Source organism: Macaca thibetana, chromosome 14 (genome assembly GCF_024542745.1).
Source record: "Macaca thibetana thibetana isolate TM-01 chromosome 14, ASM2454274v1, whole genome shotgun sequence".
Taxonomy (NCBI): Eukaryota; Metazoa; Chordata; class Mammalia; order Primates; family Cercopithecidae; genus Macaca; species Macaca thibetana.
In genome coordinates this window covers 17,995,592-18,011,998 of record NC_065591.1, presented here as the reverse complement: position 1 = coordinate 18,011,998, position 16,407 = coordinate 17,995,592, and the positions used below count along the sequence as shown (strand labels likewise).

Below are 16,407 nucleotides of genomic sequence, written 5' to 3'. Positions count from 1 at the left end.
CAGGTTTCCAGCAGCTACAACTCAGGGCTAGGTTAGCATTTTGGCTGTGTACAACAGCAGTTCTTGAACAGTACTGCAAGCCAACAAGGTTTCTCGTTCTCACAATTTATTTGGGCAAATTGCCGATCAAGATTGATCCAGTTTTGCTTTTTTTGGAGGGTGAAGGACAATTTGATGTTCCTAAAATCATGTGCTGAGCTGCATTTTCAATGAGACTTGGGGGGGGTGGGGATCAAGGTCCAGGATTACATATTGTATGTTAATACAGAATGTTGTAGACGATACTAAACACACTGACTGTAGCTACCAGTCTCCTCTGTGATATGAGACTAAGAATCTAATAATTTAAAATAATAAAACACTTCCTTCCCAAAAGATTATTTGAAATTGCATGTCCAACCCAAAGCAACAATGCTATAGTATAAAAAAAAAATACCTTGGAATCTATCATACAGGAAAACACTACAGTTTAAAGGAATTGGAACTGGCACACTTGAGCTGATGCTGCTGGTCATATATCAAGTGCACCTTTATATAAATAACTTAAAGCCTTGAGGAAATAAGCAGTAATGAGACAGACTCAGACTATAATTGAAAATAATAGCATGAGAAAATTCAGGTTGTTTTGGCTTCCTTTCCCATTTTTTTCTTCCCCTTCTTAAAAAAAGGAATCAATTTCATCAAATAAAGAAACAGCCCAGTTCCTCTGCTTATGATAAAAATTAGACAACAAAAATACTTACACGGGACTGGAATTCAAAGAGCAATGATCCACCATCATTTCTGGAAGGAAATCCAATTTAAACGCAGCCATCACCTCACTCTCCCCTTCAGAAGCCAATGATATTAACTTGCTGCACTTGTCTGATCCACAAATACACACAGCTTTAGCTTCCTGGGCCCCACAAAAAACACAAAGTGGAAACAGGAGCTCAGGGAAACCAGCAATAAGTGCCACAGAAAGAGGCAGGACTGGGGAAGGGGTAGGGAAAGGGAGTATTGGATTAAAATGGGGATGTGACCATGTGAAGGGAGGCTCAGCCCAGCACACAATGAAAGTGCTGATGCGCCAGGCTTGTTTTGTGCGATTTTCCCTGGCGAAGCAGTACTAAGTGCACTGTCAGATAAATAGAATGTCAGATCCATGAAGATAGCAGTGGCTAACAGAGCAGAAGAAACACAAACTTGTTTCACATCCTCCAAACTCCTCCCTGCAAACCAGTTTTTAAGGTCCCCCAAAGCCTGAAACTAACTGAAGCGAGAAAAGGCTCACCGAAGAAGTGGGTTTTTAGCCTTGCTTTTAAACTTACGTTTCCATGTGCCACAGACAGCAATGAGCACAGTACTTAGGTCCAAACTAACCTCAGAACAGTCACATAAAGAGGAATGATAAGACCATCAGAAGCAGGCCAGAGACAAGCTGGTTGAATAAACTGGCCACCAGAAACTTACCACTCACGTACAACTGCCTACAGTGGATCAACCTTACTTTTTTTTTTCTTGATATTTTCAAAAAAGCATCAATTTCTCAACTGACCTTGCTTTCTCGATGATGTGCTATTTAATGGTTAGAGTAAGGTGTGCTCCTCATCTAGGTGAAAGACTTCAAAAATCCTTTGTTCAGCAACACTCATTAGATGGCACACAGAAATTTTCTTTACTAACTCTGAAGCTTAATTTGCCAGAAAATAAAAATGGAATAGTAATATTCTGCCTCTTACTAGCATACTAGGAAATAATGTATTTTCAGTTCTCTGTTGTCCTTTCTAAAGAAACAAAGAACAAAAGCCACTATAGTGATAATAATGAAAAAGAACTAGGGCCTATCAGGGACAACACTCAAACATGTAAGGGAAAAACCAAGATATGAAGTCTCTTCATTGTCATTTTCCTCCTTTAAACTGTTGCTAAAACCAAGACTAGTGAGTGCACACATAAAAATTCTATTATGGGTGAGCAGTAGAGATGGATATACTTAGCAGTCAAGGCAGATGTGTGCTCCCGTTCTCAATTTAGCTCCACATCCCCCCAAACAACAAATGGTGGCATTTCAATATTTAGGCAGTGACTCTAAAATGTTATCTCTGAAGGCTCCCAAATTTCACAGGCTTTCTTTCCATTTTTATCATTAGAGTTGCCTTACCTCAAAGATTTCACTTCACCCAAGCTCAGTTCACAACACAGGGAACTTTGAAAAAAAGAAGTTATGTTCAGCCTGCAAAGAAGTAAAACGAATGAACTCCTAAACACACAGTTAACGTTTAAAAAAAAAAAAAAAGAAAAAGAAAGGCACAATAGCATAGGCCTAAAAGTTCTAATCTGTGTAACAATGGCTGACATCTGTCTGCATCTGACCCAGGAAGGTGAAAACTGTCTCTTCTGTCCATGTCCAGACGTCATCATCCAAAATCTAGAACTGTAACAGCAACTTACTGCTTTTTCTATTTTTGCCAGAGACTTCCTCATCTGATTTACTACTATAGAGGCAGAAGTGGCAGGAGCTCTCTTCCACCCTATTAAAGCAGCAAAAACAAGCTGCAAGTGAGAGGAGACTGTGCAACTGACACACAGTACACAGTTTACCCAGCCATGCCTGTCAGACAGAAGATGGTAACCCTAGCTGGGACTGGTTAGATTACTGGTTATATTTGTCCTAGTTTTTCCTATGTACACTGGAACTGATGGCATGCCTCTTCCTATAGAAAGCTGCCTGGACCAAAGAATAACTCTGAGTCGACAACCAAATTACATCTTTTAGTGCAAGAATTCCTTTAAAAAGACATTCCAGGCTTTAAAAAGGCTGAGCAACATCAGCTCACAGTGGTTCACCCCTGTAATCAATCTCAACACTTTGGGAGGCCAAGGCAGGCGGATCACCTGAGGTCAGAAGTTCAAGGCCAGCCTGGCCAACACAGTGAAACTCCATCTCTACTAAAAAAATACCAAAAAAAAAAAAAATTAGCTGGGCGAGGTGGCACACGCCTGTAACCCCAGCTACTCGGGAGGCTAAGGCGGAGAATAGCTTGAACCCAGGAGGCGGAGGTTGTGGTGAGCCGAGATCACACCACTGCACTCCAGCCTGGGCGACAGAGTAAGACTCCGTCTCCCCCATCCAAAAAAAAAAAAAAAAAAAAAAATTCCTTTATAAAGGATTCAATAAATTTCAAGGAACTTACTGGTTATTGTGTTTTTAATATTTACTAAAAACATACGAAATCTAATTGTATCTCCAGTTCAAATCAGAATCATATCTGTAACAGACTACTTAAATGGAGACATTATTGAGTTGCCAGGCACTGCCCAATGTATGAAAGGATGTGTTCTCCTTAAAATAGTTTTCACTAAGCCAAGGGCTGGGAAACATGATTTAGAGTAATGTCTTAAAATCATTTTTTCCCAGTCATAGAACTTTCATTCAAAAGAAGTCTCTAGAGGCCCAATTTATAAAGCAGTTGAAAATAGAAAGCACGGTCCATGAATTCTCTGTGCTTATACTGCTATTAAAGTCCATTTTATGATTTATAAATCAACATTGCTTTAAAAACCCACAAGATGGAATGTCATTACATGAAAGAGGGCACTTCTTTTTAGACAGGTCACAAGAGTTATCTCAGTATAATTAAATTCAACATGCTTTGGGAAAAGAGCACAGAAATTAATCACAAGTCAATTTTAGAAAGAGGTTATGAAGTTAAGTGATAAATTATGGGAATACAAAAATGCAAATATTAAGGGAAATTTAAAAGTAGAAAAGAAAGTTATTCACAAAAAACTGCCCGTGTGTGTGTGTGTGTGTGTATGTGCGCATGTGTGTGTTTAAATGTCTTAATTCATCTGGGCGCGGTGGCTCAAGCCTGTAATCCCAGCACTTCAGGAGGCCAAGGCAGGCAGATCACGAGGTCAGGAGATCGAGACCATCCTGGCTAACACGGTGAAAACCCGTCTCTACTAAAAATATAAAAAATTAGCTGGGCGTGGTGACACATGCCTGTAATCCCAGCTACTCAGGAGGCTGAGGCAGGAGAATCACTTGAACCCGGGAGGCGGAGATTGCACCACTGCACTCCAGCCTGGGCGACAGAATGAGACTCTGTCTCAAAATAAGTAAATAAAAAAATAAAAAATAAAAATCAAATAGACATTCCAGCCTTTTCCCACAAAGGAAGCATTAGAAATACAGAGGTGACCGAAGGGGTTATAACCAAGGGTCTGCTGCAAAAGAAGGCCTTAACTTTCCCTCAGCCTCTTTTTATCACCTGTTCCTTTCACTCTGAATGTACTTTCACGGTTTCCTCTTCACTCCCTGGTTGTCCGTCTGTCTGTTTTCTCTGCCTTGAATATTCTCTACTATTTAAAAGAGCAACAATTCAAAGCCTGATTAAGTGAAGGTAGGAGCAATCAGCCTGCTGTAACATTAAGAACCCAAATCATTAAAAATGATCAATATAGGTAAGAAAAACACTCAACAGAACAGCATTCATTGCATTTAGGATATAGGCATAGTATAAACTTAACAGGAAGTGTAAAACTGGATTAGAAAAGAGAAAGGCTAGCAATCACAGTATGTTTTGCCAAAAGGATGAAAAAGCAAACAAAAGCACAGTTAAGCAAAAAAGCCTAGGTAGCTTATGCAAACGTCTACCTTGATAGATATAACCAGGGAGTTCTACAACAGGTGAACAGATTTTACACTTCCACCCCAATAATCTAAGTATGTTTGAAAGGGCAATAAAGTGAAGTCTAGTTATATAAGCACAGAGGAGATTAGAAGCTACTACTGAAAAGGGAATCAATGTCATTAAAAATCACCATCAATCTATACAAGGGAATTCAAATTGCAAAAATCTAGGGAATGGTCATAACCTCAGACTGCTGCTAAGTGGACTGGGTATTTTACCCCCGAGTTTCTGGCAGTGAGATGATATAAGAGATTAAAAAAGTAAGCAATTGATACTTGAAAATAACCAACTATAGTAACTTAAATTTTTACACAGTACCTTTTTGGACCTAAATTTCATTTCTTAAATTGAGTATTTATAATATAATTAGTGGGTCTCCTGAGCTCCCAACCAACTACCTTGCACAGGTAAAATATGCTGACACAAATTGGTAATTATTTCTGTGGTAATTATATTTCACTTGGTGGAAGATTTTTGTTATTGTTACAAAATGTAACAGTTAAGAATAATTTATGGGCCAGGAACACAGGCTCACGCCTATAATCCCAACACTTTGGGAGGCCAAGGTGGGCAGACTGCTCAAGTCCAGGAGTTTGAGACTTGTCTGGGCAACAAAGCAGGACCGACCTCTACAAAAAAATACAAAACATTAGCTGGGTGTGGTGGTACACACTGTAGTCTCAGTTACTCAGGAGGCTGAGGCACGAGGAGTGACCGGGCCCAGGAGGTCAACGCTGCAGTGAGCCAAGATTGAGTCACTGCACTCCAGCCTGGGCAACAGAATAAGACCCTGTCTCAAAAACAAACAAACAAAGCTAACTTTTCCATAAGAATCTAGACAATGTAAAAATTTCTGCATGGTGGGAAGGGAGGTTAAAGAAGAAAGAGAAATATTGTAAAAAGAATTTTTCCGGCTGGGCACAGTGGGAAACACTTTTAATCCTAGCACTTTGGAAGGCCAAGGCAGGAGCATCGTTTGAGCTCAGGCAAGACTAGCCTGGGCAACATGGTGCCATCTCTACAAAAAAAAATACAAAAAATAGTGAGGCATGATGGTGCCCATCTGTAGTCCCAGCTACTTGTGAGGCTGAAGTGGGAGGATCACCTGAGCCCAGGAAGGTCAAGGCTGCAGTGAGACTTGCTCGCACCACTACACTCCAGCATGGGCAACACAGTGAGACCCTGCCTTACAAAACAAAATAAATAAAACATAAAAAGTCTCCATTTCAGGCTGGGCACGGTGGCTCATGCCTATAATCCCAGCACTTTGGGAGGCCGAGGTGGGCGGATCACTTAAGGTCAGGAGTTCTAAACCAGTTTGGCCAACATGGTGAAACCCCATCTCTACTAAAAATACAAAAATTAGCTGGATGTGGTGGCGGGTGCCTGTAGTCCCAGCTACTTGGGAGGCTGAGGCAGGAGAATTGCTTGAACCCAGGAGGCGGAGGTTGCAGTGAGCCAACACCATGCCATTGCACTCCAGCCTGGGCAACAGAGTGACATTCCATCACACACACAAAAATTTCCATTTCAAATCTAAAATCACTGTACCAAAAAAAGCACTACGTTTAATAATTTGTTGTGTGCAAGTTGCTTTGCCTGTAAAATTATCACATATGGTATACTGAAAGGATATGACAAAAACATCACCATTTTGAAAACTAAAAAGTTTTCCATTTCCTCCCCCTATCCTTAATCACAGAAAGACTCTGTACTCAGCACTAGTATAGCCTCAGAGCCTTCCTTGGAGTATCTGTCAGTAACCCTGACCCAACAAACAGTCCTGTCAAATTGTGACCACCCTTCCAATCAAGTCATACTTTCAGATCCCACGCTAGTTCTGGAACTTAAGTGCATTTCTTAGTTGGTAACAATATATCGTAAGTTTATACTTTATTTAAGCTCCAGTGCTGATTTAAAAACCAGTATGTTAGGCCAGGCGCGGTGGCTCACACCTGCAATCCCAGCACTTTGGGAGGCCAAGGCGGGCAGATCACGAGGTCAGGAGATCGAGACCATCCTGGCTAATACAGTGAAACCCCTTCTCTACTAAAAAAATACAAAAAAATTAGCCGGGCGTGGTGGCAGGCGCCTGTAGTACCAGTTACTTGGGAGACTGAGGCAGGAGAATGGTGTGAACCCAGAAGGCGGAGCTTGCAGTGAGCCGAGATCACGCCACTGCACTCCAGCCTAAGTGACAGAGTGAGGCTCTGTCTCAAAAAAAAAAAAAAAAAAAAAAATCCAAAAAAATAAAAAAATCAGTCTGTTAGCCAGGCACAGTGGCTCACACCTGTAATCCCAGTACTTTGGGAGGCCGAGGCCAGCAGATCACCTGAGGTCAGGAGTTCGAGACCAGCCTGGTCAACATGATGAAACTCCATCTCTACTAAAAATACAAAAATTAGCCAGGCGCAGTAGCAGGCATCTGTAATCCCAGCTACTCGGGAGGCTGAGGCACAAGAATCACCTGAACCCAGGAGGCGGAGCCTACAGTGACCTGAGATCGTGCCACTGCACTCCAGCCTGGGTGACAAGAGTGAAACTCCATCCCCACCCCCCACCCCCCCAAAAAAAAAAATTCCGTATGTTGAACAAATTCTGGTTCAAGAAAGGTATTATTGTCTGTATGGAATCTACTAAGTTCTGTCCTCATCTCTGTTCCAGTGGTGTCCAATCTTTAGGCTTCCTTGTGCCACACTGGAAGAAGAATTGTCTTGGGCCACAAATAAAATACACTAATGATAGCCGATGAGTTTAAAAAAAAAAAAAAATTTTTGCAGGCTGGGCGCGGTGACTCACGCCTGTAATCCCAGCACTTTGGGAGGCCAAGGAGGGCGGATCACGAGGTCAAGAGATAGAGACCATCCTGGCTAACACGGTGAAACCCTGTCTCTACTAAAAATACAAAACATTAGCCAGGCATGGTGGCGCATGCCTATAGTCCCAGCTACTCGGGGGGCTGAGCCAGGAGAATCACTTGAACCTGGGAGGTGGAGGGGTTGCAGTGAGCCAAGATTGTGACACTGCTCTCCAGCCTGGGTGACAGAGCAAGACTCCGTCTCAAAAAAAAAAAAAAAAAAAAGGAAAAAAAAAATCTCATGTTTTAAGAAAGTTCATAAATTTGTATTAGGCTATATTCAAAGTCGTCCTGGAACACATGCAGCCCACAGGCCGCGGGTTGGACAAGTCTGGTGTAGAGTATTCCTCCCAGCTCCCTCCAACATACACACGTTCCTCCCAACAGCTGTAAGAATTAGGCGGTAGCTAGTTTTAGTGGGAGATAAGCCTGCCTTGGAAAATAGCTAAGTTTGAAAGAGTTGGAAAAGAGGGCAAGAAAATATTTCTAGCTTCCCAGAGACATACATTTTGCAAATGTTATCCCATAATGTAGAAAAGAAGCCATCACCTTTCTGAAAGCAACTTTTTCATATCTGCATAGCAGGCCTCATGCAAGAAGGTTAAAAAGAGAGCCATGGAGCACACCCATTCAGTAGTTAGCCCATACCTGTAGCTTTACACTTCCCTCTCTGGACTATGTCTTCACTCTAAAAAACCAAGGAAAGAAAAATAAGTGGGCCATGCCTAGATGTCTTTCATGACTCGAGATATATAGCCTCTTTCCAAAGAAAAGCCCCTTTGTCACCATGGCAGAAGATAAAAATACGTAACCTTTTTTACTCCTGCGCCCTTTTTACTCAATACCTTAAAGATAAGTTGCATTTAATATCTCAAGGCTAATTTTAAAACACAACTTAAACGATGGGGGAAGTAAAATACTAAAAGGCTTAAAAGAGTCTTGCCCTAAAATGTCATAACAAATAGCAAACCAATGACTAGAATTTATGAGGTTGAATTTCAATACATCTAGGTCACTAAAACAATCATTTTTAACATCTGCTTTTGGACGGGAGACTAAGAAAAACTAAAGGCTGTATAATTATTTTAGCAATTAAGGATCATGTTATTAATGTGGAGAGACCACACTATTTCCCCAAAGCAACCTTCCTGAATACATAGGTGCCGGGCATGAAACCCTACAAAAGCAACCAAGTTCCTGCCACTGTAAATGCATCTTGGTGGCCCTAGTGTGGCGGTGAACCACTGAAACCAAAAAAAATCAGAAGATGGGGAAGTTAATTGAAGGTAAAAGCAAACAGAGGAACCACAAAACCAATTCGTTTTATTTTTAAACATTATTGAACAATCTTGCAAGTAAAAACTGATTATATAAAACTGCCCAAATTCCTACAAACTTCCACGTACAACTCCTGCCAGCTGTATTTCTATCTGGCTCTCATTACAGACAATAAACTATTCAAAGTCACCAAGGACAATGTCTACATTGGAAAGTACAAGAATTCTGAAAGACAAAGCCAGACCCAGAACTAACTAATAAGACACTGCCTATCCTCCCTGAAGACAGAGACATTTCTTAACTGGCATAAAATAGGTGCTAAGTATTAACTTTTCATGCAGACTTAATTAGTTTCCAATTTTGCTAATAAAGTAGGGATGTGTTCCAATAATTTTAAGGGCAAAGCTTAAACTAATTTTTTAAAAAAGAACTTCCTAAAAGCATTTATTTGCATCTGTCTATACCATCAAAAGTCATCAAGAAAAAAGGAACTTCCATTTACTAAGTTCACAAACTTCATTCAATCCTTTATCATTATGACCATTTAAGGTGAGGACTACCCTAAGGATTCAGATGCTAAGGAAGATAAACTGCCCATGGCTTCTTGGTAGGTCTGTCTCTCTAGAGAAATGTGACCATAATTCAGGAGGTACCAACTTTTACTGAGATAGTGTGTCTTGAGAAGGCTCTGTAGTGGTTATCACAGATGGTAGACAGCAAGTTAAATTTCTACTTGTTAAGAGTTCTTCTGGAAGACGTAAAGAGCAAAGAAAAGGCCAGGGAATCACATTTCCCTCCAAATTTTATGTGAAACACAGTTTGAAAAACAGTGTTATTATGTGATGGGTTTTCATAGGCATCACTTCTACCCTCTGAGACCAGACTCAGACTGCAAGCTAGTCAGGGAATCTCCAAGATAAAGAGAGCAAAAAGGAGACCTGGAGTTGTTAAGGATCAATACATGAAAGGGTAAGGGACAGGTATCTTAAGTCCCAGAGAACACAGCAGCCCTTAGGGGGCTAGGAACATTTTAACTGCCAGTCCAAGAGAAAGAAAAAAAAATGAATTTAAGAAACAAAACAAACAAACAAAAAACTCCACATAAACAGGATATCATCCTACTCCTAAGCCACTGAAAGACTTTTTAAAGGAAACCACACACACACACACACCCCCCCCCCCCATAAATAAATAAATAAATAAATAAAACACACTGTAATCTTCCACACAGGATCTTGTCACTTGGAGAAGGGCAAATGAATAAATAGTCCACTACACAAAAAAGGTTGTTTGTGCTGGCCGGGCGCAGTGGCTCACGCCTGTAATCTCAGCACTTTGGGAGGCCGAGGCGGGCAGATCACGAGGTCAGGAGATTGAGACCATCCTGGCTAACATGGTGAAACCCCATCTCTACTAAAAACACAAAAAATTAGCGGGGCGTGGTGGCAGGCGCCTGTAGTCCCAGCTAATTGGGAGGCTGAGGAAGGAGAACAGCGTGAACCCAGGAGGCGGAGCTTGCAGTGAGCTGAGATCACGCCACTGCATTCCAGCCTGGGCAACAGAGCGAGACTCCATCTCAAAAACAAAAAACAAAAAAAAAAAAACGTTGTTTGTTTGTTTTGAGACGGAATTTCGCTCCTGTTGCCCAGGCTGGAGTGCAATGACGCGATCTTGGCTTACTGCAATCTCCGCCCACCAGGTTTAAGCAATTCTCTGCCTCAGCCTCCTGAGTAGCTGGGATTATAGGCATGCGCCACCATGCCCAGCTAATTTTGTATTTTTAGTAGAGATGGGATTTCACCATGCTGGTCAGGCTAGTCTCGAACTCCTGACCTCAGGGGATCCGCCCACCTCGGCCTCCCAAAGTGCTGGGATTACAGGGGTGAGCCACTGTGCCTGGCCTCAAAAAAGTTGTGTATATATATATATATATAAATATATATATATATTTTGTTTGTTTTTTTTTTCTTTTTTTTTGAGACGGAGTCTCGCTCTGTCGCCCAGGCTGGAGTGCAGTGGCGCAATCTCAGCTTATTGCAAGCTCCGCCTCCCAGGTTCACGCCATTCTCCTGCCTCAGCCTCCGGAGTAGCTGAGACTACAGGCGCCCACCACCTCGCCCGGCTAGTTTTTTTGTATTTTTAGTAGAGACGGGGTTTCACCGTGGTCTCGATCTCCTGACCTCGTGGTCCACCTGCCTCGGCCTCCCAAAGTGCTGGGATTACACGCGTGAGCCACCGCGCCTGGCAAAAGTTATATTTTTTTAAAGCTTTGTCTTCCCAGTTTTGCTTTTCCTATGTTATTTCATTGCCTATTCTGTGAGAAAACCAAAATGCTTTGGGGAGAGAGAAAAGCTGAATGAAAACTAAAAGCTTTGACTGTTTTACAACTTTCCTTTCGTTTCTGTGGGGAAACAAAGGACACATGCTCCGTGAGAAAGCCTGAACTGTTTGTACTATATTTCCTTGTAGCTCCACGGATGTCTGTTTCTATTAACATTATCTCTACTTTTCTCTATCACAATGCGAGGGCCAGGAAGTATATAGGTGGTTCTAAAGAGGAGTAAAAAAGCTAAGAGGGGGGCTGGGTGTGGCAGTGCACACCTGTAGTCCTAGCAACTTGGAGGGCTAAGGCAGGAGCACTGCTTGAGCCCAGAAGTTTGAGGCTGTAGTGAGCTATGCTGGCACCACTGCACTCCAGCTTAGGCCACACAGCTTAGTGAGACCCTGTCTCCCCACCCCACTCCAAAATAAGGCTAAAGGGAAAAAGGAGCAAAAAAAATGTAGGGAACAGCCAGGCATGGTGGGGTTCATGCCTGTAATCCCAGCACTGTGGGAGGTCGAGGCAGGTGGATCACTGAAGGTCAGGAGTTCCAGACCAGTCTGGCCAACATGGTGAAACCCTGTCTCTACTAAAAATACAAAAATTAGCTGGGTGTGGTGTTTAAAAAAAAAAAAAAAAAAAAAAGCACCTATAATCCCAGTTACTCGGGAGGCTGAGGCATAAGAATCACTTGAACCTGGGAAGCGGAGGTTGCAGTGAGCCGAGATCGCTCTACTGCATTCCAGCCTGGGCAACAGGGTGATATACGGTTTCCAAAAAAAAAAAAAAAAAAAAACGGTAAGGAAGTAGGGAGAGTGGCGACAGCAAGACGAAGGGCAAGCTAGCTGAGGGTTCCAATATTATCTGCCTGCGATAAATGTTTAAAGACATTTAAAATACAACCTTGTAAACTAGTTCAACCATTATGGAAAACAGTATGGCGATTCCTCAAGGATCTAGAACTAGAAGTACCATATGACCCAGCCATCCCATTACTGGGGATATACCCAAAGGATTATAAATCATGCTGTTATAAAGACACATGCACACGTATGTTCACTGCGGCACTCTTCACAATAGCAAAGACTTGGAATCAACCCAAATGTCCATCAGTGACAGACTGGATTAAGAAAATGTGGCACATATACACCATGGAATACTATGCAGCCATAAAAAAGGATGAGTTTGTGTCCTTTGTAGGGACATGGATGCAGCTGGAAACCATCATTCTCAGCAAACAATCGCAAGAACAGAAAACCAAACACCACATGTTCTCACTCATAGGTGGGAACTGAACAATGAGATCACTTGGACTCGGGAAGGGGAACATCGCACACCGGGGCCTATTATGGGGGGGGGGAGGGGGAGGGGGGAGGGGGGAGGGGGGGGGGGGGATTGCACTGGGAGTTATACCTGATGTAAATGACGAGTTGATGGGTGCTGACTAGTTGATGGGTGCAGCACACCAACATGGCACAAGTATACATATGTAACAAACCTGCACGTTATGCACATGTACCCTAGAACTTAAAGTATAATAATAAAAAAGTAGCATTAAAATGTGTATATGACAAAAATAAAATAAAATAAAATACAACCTCATAAGTTTTTAAATTGTTCTTGACTGACAGAAAAGGCTCTGAGATCACCTAAAAGCCTTTCTTAGAATAGGCAAGGTAATAAGCTCTTTATAAAAATTTCTTAGTGTTTTCTACTGGCCTATACAGCTTGTACACTGAGTAAATGACAAAACGGTGTCTTTCCCAGGATGACTGGCACTGATTCAGTCACCATCAGCAGCTCTTACATAGAACGTGCTATATCGCAAACTCCAAAGACAAGGGCCTGTGGCACAATGATGTTCAATAACATACATAAGTCCTAAGCCCATGAACTTGGCCTCATTAGTAAGACTCACTGTTCTTTTTTTTTCCCCCCCAAGGCTCTCGCTCTGTCACCCAGGCTGGAATGCAGTGGTGTCATCTTGGCTCACTGCAACCTCCGCCTCCTGGGCTCAAGCAATCCTCCCACCACGGCCTCCCAAGTAGCTTGAACTACAGGTGCGTACCACCACGCCCGGCTAATTTTTGTATTTTTTGTAGAGAAAGGGTTTTGCCATGTTGCCCAGGCTGGTCTTGAACTCCTGGGCTCAAGAGATCCAGCCCCCTTGGCCTCACGAAGTGCTGGGATTACAGATGCAAGCCCCCGCATCTGGCCAACTCACTCTTACTAACAACTGTTAGTAAGCAACCTTAATAATTCCTTGAAAAACTTTTTTGATATAAGACAGGGAACTAATAAAGAATTTAGCCAGGAAAAAAAGAATTTAGTTGGGTATAGTGGCTCATACCTATAATCCCAACACTCTGGGAAGCTCAGGTGAGAGGATTGCTTGAGCCCACAAGTTTGAGACCAGCCTGGACAACATCGTGAAACCCTGCTTCTATCAAAAAGAAAAAAAAAATTAGTTGGGCATGGTGACGTGTGTCTGTAGTCCCAGCTACTCGGAAGGTTGAGGTGGGAGGATTGCTTGAGCCCAGAGGTTGAGGCTGCAGTGAGCTGTGATGCCACCACTGCACTCCAGCCTAGGTAACAGAGCAAGATTGTCTCAAAAAAACGAAACAAAAAATAATTTAACAACTATCCAGATTGGAGATTTTTAAACGATCTTAAAAGCAGAAGTGTTTTTGTCCTAAACATGAAAGTGAGGCTGTTCAGGTCAAAGATAGAGGAGGGAGAGGCAGGCCCCAACTGTCAGTATCTCTTAGCCCTCAGGGTAAACCTCTTGGGAAATAAGAGGTAATCTCTTGGGAAATAAGAGAACTAGATGAAATACTTCAAAACAATAGATAATTCATCAATATTATATCTGGCTTTGACACAAATGGTTTTTTTAACAATAAATTTTCCTATCTTTAGAATCAATGTATTTAACATACAATCAGTGGTAATAAATGCACATCTTCAAATTGATGGAATATGGCATTTAAAGTTTGTAAACCCTTATCACTTAAAAGTAAGGAGAAATGTCTAGACATTTGTAAAGTGGCAATAAGTAAGAGCTAACATTTTTTGAGCATTTACCATACACTATGATCTGTTTTGGGTGCTTTACATTTAATCCTCGTATGTACGCTATCTCCATTTTGCAGATGAGAAAAGACACAAAGAGATGAAATGACTCCCTCAAGATCACAGGGATATGGGCTAAGAAGGCTGCTTCAGGTTAAAAATTGTCTCCAAGGAAGCTCATGCACATAACCCACAGAAAGGTCTGTTTAAATGCTAAGGGCCATAAAGTTGAGTTTGACTTTTTTTTGAGACAGAGTCTCTCTCTGTCGTCCAGGCTGAAGTGAAGTGGCGTGATCTCGACTCACTGCAACCTCCGCCTCCCAGGTTCAAGTGTTTCTTGTGCCTCAGCCTCCCAAGTAGCTAGGACTACAGGCACAAGCCACCATGCCCAGCTAATGTTTTGTATTTTAAGTAGAAACAGGGTTTCCCCATGTTGCCAAAGCTGGTCTTGAACTCCTGAGCTTAGGCAATCCACCCTCCTTGGTCTCCCAGAGTGTGCTAGGATTACAGGAGTGAGCCACTGTGCCCGGTTTTTTGTTTTGTTTTGAGATGGAGTCCCGTTCTGTTGCCCAGGTTGGAGTGCAGTGGCATGATCTCTGATCACTGCAACTTCCACCTCCTGGGTTCAAACAATTCTCCTGCCTCAGCCTCCCGAGCAGCTGGGACTACAGGCACTTGCCACCACACCTGGTTAATTTTTTTGTATTTTTAGTAAAGACAGGGTTTCACTGTATTAGCCAGGATGGTCCTGATCTCCTGACCTCATGATCCTCCCGCCTTGGCCTCCCAAAGTGCTGGAATTACAGGCATGAGCCAACGTGCCTGGACTTCTTTTTTTTAAAGAGATGAGGGATAGGCCAGGAGCAGTGGCTCAAGCCTGTAATCCCAGCACTTTGGAAGGCCGAGATGGGCGGATCATGAGGTCAGGAGATCAAGACCATCCTGGCTAACACGGTGAAACCCTGTCTCTACTAAAAAATACAAAAAACTAGCCGGGCGACGTGGCGGGCGCCTGTAGTCCCAGCTACTCCAGAGGCTGAGGCAGGAGAATGGCGTAAACCCAGGAGGCGGAGCTTGCAGTGAGCTGAGATCCGGCCACTGCACTCCAGCCTGGGCAGCAGAGTGAGACTCCGTCTCAAAAAAAAAAAAAAAAAAAAAAAAAAAAAAAAAAAAAAAAAGAAATGAGGGATCACTTTGCCCGGCTAATTTTTTTGTATTTTTAGTAGAGACAGAGTCTGGCCACGTTAGCCAGGCCGGTCTCGAACTCCTGACCTCAAGTGATCCACCCGCCTCAGCCTCCCAAAATGTTGGGATTACAGGTGTGAGCCTCCGCACCCTGCCCAAACTTTTAACCGGAAGAGAGACAAGAGACAAATAACAGAATTAATTTGTGAAAAGTATATTCTCTTTAAAGTACTACTTTTCAGTCAGCTTGCAATGCCCTTTACTACTTTCTTTCTGTTACATGCCAGGCTCAATAAGTTAGGTCCCCTGCTTTAGAAAACTGCATGTTCACCTACTCTCATGCTCCAGAGAGCCAAGTAATCAGATAAAAGGATCAAGTGGGAAGCAGAGCTCTCAGGAGCTGGAGGCCTGTAAACTCAACAATGCTTTAGGCTAAACTTCAGGCTAAACTTTATGCTAAACCGTGTGAAAATGGACAAGTGAGATTTCCTGAAGACAAAATCCATAGCTTTCATCAGATTCTGTAAGGGGTTCACAACCATTCTTAGAATGGTTCCCCCTTAGACTTCCAATCCCTAGAGGATGGGACTAGATTAATGTAGACTAACACTAAGTCATCTAAAACTATAACTGTATTTTCTCTAAACAAGTTTTTAAAGTTATCTAGTTTAGGCCGGGCGCGGTGGCTCAAGCCTGTAATCCCAGCACTTTGGGAGGCCGAGACGGGCCGATCACGAGCTCAGGAGATCGAGACCATCCTGGCTAACACGGTGAAACCCCGTCTCTACTAAAAAATACAAAAAACTAGCCGGGCGAGGTGGCGGGCGCCTGTACTCCCAGCTACTCAGGAGGCTGAGGCAGGAGAATGGCGTGAACCCGGGAGGCGGAGCTTGCAGTGAGCTGAGATCCGGCCACTGCACTCCAGCCTGGGCGACAGAGCGAGACTCCATCTCAAAAAAAATAAATAAATAAATAAAAATAAAAAAATAAAGTTATCTAGTTTAGTCCACATCACA

The 16,407-nt window shown here is 42.6% G+C and overlaps 2 protein-coding genes across 23 annotated transcripts in view; one reads left to right on the top strand and one right to left on the bottom strand.

Annotated features, from left to right (window-relative positions):
- Positions 1–16,407, top strand: part of PTPMT1 (protein tyrosine phosphatase mitochondrial 1) — a 212,582-nt gene that overhangs the window by 136,733 nt on the left and 59,442 nt on the right. The window lies entirely within an intron of this gene.
- CELF1 (CUGBP Elav-like family member 1) overlaps positions 1–16,407 on the bottom strand; it is a 101,967-nt gene that overhangs the window by 34,037 nt on the left and 51,523 nt on the right. For 3 of the 19 annotated variants that reach the window (XM_050759153.1, XM_050759154.1, XM_050759159.1), the window contains exons 1-3: positions 8,185–9,965; positions 2,144–2,215; positions 744–895 (exon numbers count right to left, since the gene is read on the bottom strand). The exons of 2 other annotated variants lie outside the window; for them this stretch is intronic. In XM_050759153.1, the coding sequence (XP_050615110.1) occupies positions 744–814 (71 nt within the window). In that variant the 5' untranslated portion in view covers positions 815–895; positions 2,144–2,215; positions 8,185–9,965. Of the gene's footprint in view, positions 1–743; positions 896–2,143; positions 3,081–4,256; positions 6,353–8,184; positions 9,967–16,407 lie in introns of those variants that run through there. 14 more of the 19 variants (XM_050759149.1, XM_050759150.1, XM_050759151.1 and 11 more) reach the window with 11 other exon arrangements.